At 34.5% G+C, this 9749-nt stretch overlaps 1 protein-coding gene and 1 pseudogene across 1 annotated transcript; one reads left to right on the forward strand and one right to left on the reverse strand.

Moving 5' to 3' along the window:
* The first annotated feature begins 4170 nt into the window (after positions 1 to 4170).
* On the forward strand, positions 4171 to 5042 carry LOC111892777 (uncharacterized; annotated as a pseudogene).
* Positions 5043 to 6464: 1422 nt separating this feature from the next.
* On the reverse strand, positions 6465 to 9123 carry LOC111892775 (F-box protein SKIP14). The gene is made up of 2 exons (XM_023888825.3): positions 7421 to 9123; positions 6465 to 7319 (listed from the first exon to the last, which is right to left on the reverse strand). The coding sequence occupies exons 1-2, from the start codon at positions 8345 to 8347 to the stop codon at positions 6840 to 6842; spliced, it is 1407 nt and encodes a 468-aa protein (XP_023744593.1). The 5' UTR covers positions 8348 to 9123; the 3' UTR covers positions 6465 to 6839.
* Positions 9124 to 9749: the final 626 nt, after the last annotated feature.

A 9749-nucleotide genomic window follows, 5' to 3' on the forward strand; every position in this document is an offset into this window, starting at 1 on the left:
TTTAAATATGATGTTGATTATAGGTATCCTTCTGTGGTTAGACTTCCTTTTCATCTTCCTAGTCAACAACAAACTGTATATGGGGAAGACGATGATATTGATGATGTTCTCATCAAACCTTATGTTGCTTCAAAGCTTGGATGGAGTGTAATGCAGTTAATAGTGATGCACGGAAACTTACATATGTTGAATTTCGTACAAAGTTTGTTTGGAAATGTGGTGATAGGATTTGGAAGCCACGAGAAGTAGGAAATTGCATTGGTAGAATTCATTCGGTTTCACCTAATCTAGGGGATGCTTATTTCTTAAGGATTTTGTTAAATAAGGTGAAAGGTCCGAAATCATTTGAAGAAATTCGCTCAGTAAATGGTGAAGAATATTCTTCTTTTAGAGATGGTTGTTATGCTCTTGTGCTCTTGGATGATGACAAGGAATACATTGATGCAATCAAAGAAGTAAGTCATTATGGATTTGGTTTTTTCCTACGATTCATATTTGCTACATTTTTTATGTGTAACAGTATGTCTAAACCGGAGGTTGTTTGGGAAAACAAATGGGAATATTTGGCAGATTGAATTCTTTATAATCAGCGACAGAGATTCAAGTCTCCAGGTATTAAAGTTTTTTATTATTTTTATTTATTTAAAAAGTCAATTATTTTTTTAAACATACATTTTATAATATTTTAATTATAAATAAATATTGTTAATTATATTTCTAATTAACTTGATCTTTGTCCTCCAAACTTATCACTCAATGAAGATCAGCTTAAGAACTTAACTTTGTTCGAGATTAAACAAGTTTTACTTCGGAACAACTCCAGTCTCAAAAATTATAAAAACATACCTATCCCGGATGTTGATTATGTTTCTTCTTCAAACAATCGACTTATCACCGAGGAGCTAGATTATGACATTCACATTATGAAGATTGAGTTTGATCGTATATTTCTTTCATTGACAAATGAGCAACGTCACATTTTCCTTGATATCATGAGTGCAGTTAAAGAAAATAAAGGAGGTGTCTTCTTTGTTTATAGTTATGGTGGAACTGGTAAAACTTTTTTATGGAAGACAATATCTACAACTATTAGATGTGATGTTCATATTGTTTTGAATGTTGCTTCAAGTGGGATTGCTTCATTATTATTGTCTGAAGGTAGAAAATCACACTCTCGATTTATAATTCCATTTGAGCTAACAAAGGATTCTTTTTGTAAAATAAATCCATATAGTGACCTCACTAGCTTATTGAGAAAAACATCATTGATAATTTGTGACATCCCCATTTTCACGGCCAAAAAAGACCAATTTGTTTATGCTTTGTTTTATAAAATCAGAGTAATCTTTTAAAGATAACGGTTGCGGAATTTGTTCCCAAAAGAAGACATGATAATAACTTATCAAAACATTTCTCAAAGGGAATGTATTTTCATTTAATAATAAAACCTCGGGATGTCATGTTTCGATACAGACATATAAGCATAAACAGAACTTACATTTAATTACAGAATTGATTTATATCTCCTTTAAATCTCTCTGTGAAATATGTCTTCGTATTAATACCTGTGATACAAAGAAAACTGAGTGGGTCAGGCTTGGGAGCCTGGTGAGCATATAGGGTTTTCATCCCACAATGTTATATCATATATTTATAAATATAGAACATTCAAACTTGTACAATTTCACCATATAAAGGCAACTTTTATCCCGCCCCATCGATCCTCACAACGACACGATCTAAACTCTCGTATCTAAAATTTACCTCTTTACCTGATCCCTACTCACGGATCTAAAACTATCCTCTTCACCCGATCCATACTCACGGATCTAAAACTAACCTTTTCACCTGATCCATACTCACGGATCTAAAACTACCTGATCCATACTCACGGATCTAAAACTAACCTCCTGATCTGATCCATACTCCCGGATCAATAATTGTACCCAATCCATACTCCCGGAATAGGGACAATTAACTATACCTTAATCCTGATCTGATCCATATTCCCAGATCTATAACTGTGCCCAATCCATACTCCCGGACTAGGGACAATTAACTTAATCTTAATCCATATCTGATCCATACTCCCAGATCTATAACTGTGCCCAATCCATACTCCCGGACTAGGGACAATTAACTTAGTCTTAATCCATACTCCCGGACTAATAGCAAGTTTATCTCTTTACCTGATCCATACTCACGGATCTAAAACTATCCTCTTAATCTAATCCCTACTCACGTATCTAAACTGACCTCTTGATCTGATCCCTACTCACGGATCTAAACTAACCTATTGATCTGATCCCTACTCACGGATCTCATCTACCCATGTCCTACCCAACATATTTGTAGATATAAAATACATATATAGTTTAACTCATTAAAAATCTATATAGTTCATCCATTCCACCAATACCTCAAATAAACAACAATATATAAACACATAGCACGTATTTCGTAGCAAATACTTCATACTTATGTGTTAGAAGAAAGTAACCACACACTCACACCTATAAACAACAATATACTTAATACACTCAAACCATACTTGTATTATTATCGTGTTTATGAAAGGTAGTATACACTCACACATATAAACAACTTTATATTATACACATAGCACGTATTTTATAGAAAATACATAATATTTATGTGTTAGAAGAAAGTAACTACACACTCACACTTATAAACAACAATATACTTAATACACTCAAACCATACTTGTATTATTATCGTGTTTATGAAAGGTAGTATACACTCACACATATAAACAACTTTATATTATACACATAGCACGTATTTTATAGAAAATACATAATATTTATGTGTTAGAAGAAAGTAACTACGCACTCACTTGATCAGAAGATGATCGGACAGCACTACGACTTGCAGAAGTAGTAATCCTCAGCAGATCTGGAAGATCTCTACAAAAATCGAACTTCTCGCGTGCAGAGCTTCGGCTCGGGAATTTCACTTCTCGGGATATTCGGGGCCTCGGGACTTGCTTCGGGGCTCGGGAATGATACCGGGGCTTCGGGATAATTCTTGCACGAAAAACGATGCAAAAACGCGAGAGAAAGAAGAGAAATGAGCAATTGAATCGGCTGCACTCGACTCCCTTTTATAGGGTCTGGATCTGCGATTTACGCGGGGCGTAACGACGATAAGGTCGCTGACTCCCCCCATGGATAATATCGGCCAATATATATTTAAATTAAATATCGAAAATATTTAATAAACTTCAAAAATTCATATCTTCCTCATACGAACTCCGTTTTCGACGTTATTTATATCCCCGCGTAGGTGAGACTACGCTCTACAACTTTCGTTTAGACTCCGTCGGCTAACTTTGATTTATTTTTATTATTTATTTTTAGTAGGCCGGGACAGGAAAACTCCGTTATAAAATCATAACTTCTTCATCCGACGTCCGTTTTCGCCTATCTTTTTATCGTTTTACTACAATTAATGAGATCTTCAATTCTCATTTAGATTGTTTCGGCTAAAAACCGCTCGGTCTCAAATCGAGCATTCGGGCTGCATACCGCTAAGTCGAAACTTCGAAAAATCATAACTTCCTCATACGAAGTCAGATTTGGGCGTTCTTTTTATGCACGCTCATGGTTTAACGTATTCTACGACTTTCATTTAGATTGCTAAGGCTAAATATCACTCTAACGTAAATTTACTTTTTACGTCGCGTTGTGTCGTGCCGGTTTTGTCGCGAAACTTCGACAGGTCATAACTTCTTCGTTATAACTCGGATTTCGGCGTTCTTTATATGTACGGAATCCTTGTAACATATACTACAATTTAGTTAAGATTATTCATTCTAAATAATCTTTCATCAAAAATTCATTTTTGACGCTTATCGTGTCTAAATTGACTAGCCCTGATCTACGGGCGTTACATAATTTGGGATGAAGCTCCTATGGTCCATTAGCATGCATTTAAAGCTTTAGATCGAAGTTTGAAAGATGTATTCAGGTTTGAAAATTCTAGCAACTCATATATTCTGTTTGGAGGGAAAGTTATTGTTTTTGGAGAAGATTTCAGATAAATTCTACCTGTTATTCCGGGTGGAAGTAGACAAAACATTGTTAATGCTTCTTTAAGTTTTTCATATTTATGGAAACAATGCAAGATCCATAAATTAACAAAAAAAACATGAGGCTAACTGTTGGAAGGGATCAATCTGATATAGAAAAAATCAGAGATTTCGCAGAATGGTTGTTGGATATAGGAGAAGGCAAACTTGGTGGTATCAACGATGGCGAAACGGTTATTGATATTCTCATTAATGATCCATATGATCCTATAGGTTCATTAATCGAGTTCGTATATCCTTCGATTTTGGAAAAGTACAACAATACAAGTTATTTTCAAGAAAGAGCAATACTTGCTCCAAAAAATGAAGTGGTTCAAGAAATAAACAACCATTTGCTATTGAAGTTTCTAGGAGATGAGGTTGAATACTTAAGTTCAGATAGTATATGTCAATCTGAATTTGTCCATGATCAGTTTGATGCAAACTTATATTCTCCTGATGTTTTAAATGATCTAAAAGTTTCGGGTTTACCAAACTATAAGTTAGTTTTAAAAATCGGTGTTCCGGTTATGTTGCTGAGAAATATTGATCAGAAAAATGGCTTGTGTAATGGAACAAAACTCCAGGTGATATCATTTGGCAAACGTGTTATTGAAGCACATATCATATCTGGAACTAATATTGGAAACCGTACTTTTATTCCAAGAATGTCTTTAACTCCATCAGAAAAAAAAATCCTTTCAAATTCCGAAGAAGACAGTTTTCATTGGCTGTATGTTTTGCAATGATCATTAATAAGAGTCAGGGACAATCATTATCCAATGTTGGTTTGTTTCTCAAACATCCCGTGTTTTCACATGGCCAATTGTATGTTGTCTTATCTAGAGTTCAAAGCAGAGACAGATTAAAATGGTTAATTTTAGAAAATAATAGTAGTCTCACAAATAAAACTTTCAATGTCATTTATAAGGAAGTTTTTAGGAATATATAAACAATGTTTTTCTACCATCTTTTATTTACTTTCCGTGTATCACACTTCATCCATCATATTAATTAATCAATTTATAATATTTTATTGTATTTGATTTATTCATGTTAATTACAATATCAATATTCTTCATTTTTTTCAACTTATCAACCGTGGATTTCTACGGGTTTAAACCTAGTTACATTATGAAGCGGTATAAGCAGGGGTGAGCGTGGTGCGGTTCAGTGCGGTTATTAGCCAAAACCTCACCACTAACCGCAAATGCGGTAATCCATTTTCAATACTGCTTGGTTCGGTTATGTTTGCGGTCCGGTTAGGCGGTTATTTTTGCGGTGCGGTTTTGTTTTTTCTGTGTCGCGGTTATTAACCGCATGGATTTGGTGCAGTTATTTTGTGTGATTTTTCACCACAGTTTAGAGCTCAAACGGTTTTAAGAGTTCAAACATATTAGTTGTAATAATAATATAAAAAAACCATAATATATAAGACAATTAACTTAAATCACAAACAATTCATATTTTAAATACATCAAATCAATAGTAATTAACAATGAATTTCTTAAAATTGTCTAATTTCTCCATTTTTCAAAGTTAAACATAACAAAAAACCATATTTTTGTCTTCTAGTATTTTATTCATCTTTTATTCATGAAACTTGTCTTATTTTTAATATTTAATATATCAATATATTATAATAATAATAATAATTGTATATAATATATGTGGTGCAATTTTTTTTTTTTTTTTTTTGCGGTTTTTGAAATCTAATAACCGCAACACACCGTAAATTTGCGGTTTTTGAAAAACAGAAAACCTCACAATCGGTTTTTATTGCGGTTGCGGTTAATTTTAGTTGCGGTGCAGTTTTTGCTCACTCCTAAGTATAAGTCCTTGAAAAATATGAGAATAAATTATTTAAATTTTGAAAGAAAAACGAACGGTCAAAACTAAAACTTTTGGTACAAAAATATAATCCTTGTTTTCTTAGAACTTTAAATTTTACATAAATTATCTTTATAAATTTTTTTTCGTTTTAAGGCGTGTTCGGCAAAACTAGCTAGTAGCGGGTAGCTTGTAGCGTTTTGTTATACACTACCTGAAATAGCATTTTGGATTTGAAACATTTTGATTAAACTAAACGCTAAAAAACGTATAGTGCCAAACGAGGATTTTTGTTTTAAATTTGTGAAACGCTACAAGCTAAAAGCTCTTAAACGCTTCAAAACGCTCCGTGCCGATCACACCCTTAGTCAGTTCTTCTATTTTGAATAAAAATATCGCTATTAAATAGAAGGTAAGAAACCATTATAACACGAATCAGATACAAACTTAAAAGACCAAAACCACAAAATAAAATATATTCATAAAAACGATCTTCACAAAATTAAAAAATCACGACTGAAACCTTTAACTTCTTGACAAGCACTTTTGAGAACATTTCTAAAACTGAATATAATAAACATCGTCCCCAATCATAAATGAATATTTCAAGTAAAATTAAAACCCAACATCAACATAATCAAACTACAAACCAAAAATAAAACATAACATGAAATGATATGATGAAATCATAAAAAAGGGTCTAAAACCTTCAAACCCTAAATTGACCCACGCCAGCCCAAACCCATAGCCCACAACAGCCCAAACCGGTCCACTCACCAAATCCCACATCACCGGTTCAAAAAAATCCCAGGCAAACCAAGAGCCCAAGCCCAAGCCCAATAAACCATCATGACATCATCACCTGGCCTCATAAGATTCCAATACTTGCCATATCCCATACGTCACGTACCTATCTAGATTAGCCACGTGGCAACTGTTTCAAACACTCTGAACAAAGATACTCCAATGAAAACGTTTCTTCATACTCACTATTGTGCACACACCTCCCACATTCACAACACCGAGGTATGCAAATTATGCAAGCCCTACAAAAATCAGGACATTCATCTTTCTTTTCTTGACAGCTGTCACCTGGACAATCGTAAACAAGCCTCAGATTTTGACATCTAGGGCACACTTCAACATCTATTGCTCGATCATCATCTGATTCTGAATACAAGTTTCCACGATGATAATAACGCGGATTCAGATCATTATCGTGATCGTTTTTCTCAATTCCCAAAAGTTGTTTCAATTCTTCAAAGTGTTCGAGTGTTATTCCATAGAATCCACCTGTTCTTATATATCTGATTCCACCCGATTCAGCAATTGAATTGAAGGATTTTAGATTGTTCAAGATTCCCTCGATTGTGAGTCGTGTACATCCTGGAACAGATAACTATACGAAAAAGTAAAAAGATTGAATTACATAAAATCGTGGAGTAGAAATAGAATTACAATAAAAAAAGTTGAAATAAGATTGAATAATTGTTTGTTTACCTTGGTTAACTTTGGATTGGTTTTGAGAACACGTTTGAGAGCATCATCAGTGATTTTGGGGCATTTTATTAAGCTGAGACAATGCAGATTACCTTCAGCCCTATTGGTTAACTGAACAACAATGTCATCGGTGATTCTCTCATTCAATGGCTGATCAATGTGAAGATTTCTCCATAAAAGAGAATCGTTACGAATGGTGGAACATAAAGATCTACAAACACGTTCCACCAATAAAAGGTCTCTAGTTTGAAGATAACTAAGAGCTAGAACAAAAGCCTCGTGAGGTTCTCCTCCAATAACATCAGGACAAGATGACGAAATATTTACAAATTCTTCTGATTTTGGGACAAGAACACTTGGACTCCCATGATCGAAAGACATTATGACATCTACATTGTGTTGATCTTGATCAACCATCGTATATGATGTTGGAGTAGGAGTAGGAGTAGGAGTAGGATATTTATCTTGATACATGAAATTGGTAGGAAAAGATTGGAACCTCATAGCACTGCTCCAAAAGAAATTAAAACCTGCAAATAACCCGTAATCTTCCTTGTGATTTGTGATTCTGTTCCTCATGTATTCGCCATAATCCATTTCCAAATCACCCAGCCATCCTGTAATGGCTGTAAAAGTGGTACTGATGTCAATCTCCATGCCAAATGGATCAGATGGCAACATGTCAATGATATCTTTTGATACAGAATCTGGTGAGCCACTCTTGTCAATTATCTCTCTTCCATGGCTGAATCGATCATGTAATTCTCCATGAACATGGCCATGTCTTGGCTTTCCATAACCATCTCCCCCTTTATCCGACATGCCTTCGACACCATACCCACCGTTCACCATTCTCAGTGGCGAAACCAAATTGTCTTCCGACGTATGAGCAGGGAAAATCGGACGCTGAGAAAAATTCAATGCCATTTTCTATAACCCTAATAAGAAGTTGTGATTTCGCCGGAAATGAAACCGAAATTGAGGAAACTGAGACGAACTAAATGACAAAACGAAATAGGAAAAGAGGAAGAAGTCGCTGATTTTTTTAATCGTTTTATTTTTCGAACTTTTTATTTTGGGGATGATTACCTATACCTAAAGTTAACAAAAGTAGAACATACGTAAGATATTAACAAGAAAACCCTCAATTTTGGGGGCAAACTAAAACAACGCGCCAAAATTTCACAGAGTTTCTTGTATCAGCTATAATACAAAATATAGACCGCGTGAGATGATTAAAAACGAACACTGTACAAATAAAGAATCAACGAATAATAACGCCCTAACGTTCAAAACCGATACCTAAATTGGCGTAACCACAACACAAAAACCAATCCGAAAGAACGGAATCAAACAAATTAACAAGTGGAAGAACACAACCTGATTGAAATACCAAAAAACCCAAACTTTTACTCCAAACGAACGCCAATCGACAGAGTTTGAAGAGAGAGAGAGAGAGAGACAACAGAGCCAGTGTCCGTGGATCGAATTAATCAAATCGCCTTTAGCGTCGATATTCTATCGAATGAATGCAGATGACATGGAAGGAATGGAATGGAATAGAAATTGGATCCGATATGGAGGAATCTGTCGATGGAGTCCGAAGATTTCTAGAGAGAGAGGGGGAGGGAGAGAGAGAAAAAAAAGGAAGGAAGGGGGTAATGTGTAGAGAGAGAAAGAGTGTGGGAAAAGAGATGAAGGGAATTGTGTTGTAGGGAGTATTACTATGACTACAAGAGGTGGATACCGACACGTGTCTGGTTGGTAGGGTTTTACTGCTTCTTCGATATAAGATGTGGCGGGAGACCAAAACTGAAAACTCCAAATCGATCTGTTTTTGCGCCTCACCGTTCGTCATGAAAATCTACCGGTCACCGGTAAATACCAACGCCATGGTAATTAATGGTGAAAAAGAACTTGTGCCTCTATTTTGCTGGACCTCACTTCCTATTTTTCCTCTTTTCTCATTGAATACGTACGCAAAAAAAGGTGTATAAATTATTATTTAAAAATTTCAAGTAAATTGGTTTAACAAAATAATTTTACTGGTTTGATGGCTTAAATATTATATAATTTAAGTGGTTGATGTCTATCTTTTATATTTTAAATACGATGGTTCGAACTTTTTGTACTTTATCTATTTTTATCACTGTCTTTGATTTCTAGCTCCAATGCTAATTTAACTAAACCGAATCTGTTTTTCTTCGTTTGGTTTGTTAGATCATTAAAAAAATATTATCAAAATCAATTCATATTTATGGTCTAAAGTGTAAACTTTTAAAATAAAAATTGTCCATGTTAGTGACAAACAAAAGGTTATCTATGTCAT

Source organism: Lactuca sativa, chromosome 8, assembly GCF_002870075.4.
Source record: "Lactuca sativa cultivar Salinas chromosome 8, Lsat_Salinas_v11, whole genome shotgun sequence".
Lineage (NCBI taxonomy): Eukaryota > Viridiplantae > Streptophyta > Magnoliopsida > Asterales > Asteraceae > Lactuca > Lactuca sativa.

Excerpts from the sequence above, each read along its gene's own strand:
- LOC111892775 (XM_023888825.3), bottom strand. The coding sequence starts at position 8,347 with ATGGCATTGAATTTTTCTCAGCGTCCGATTTTCCCTGCTCATACGTCG. Across the intron at positions 7,320-7,420 it reads CCAATCCAAAGTTAACCAAG|TTATCTGTTCCAGGATGTAC; the intron begins GTAAACAAACAA and ends TTTTTCGTATAG.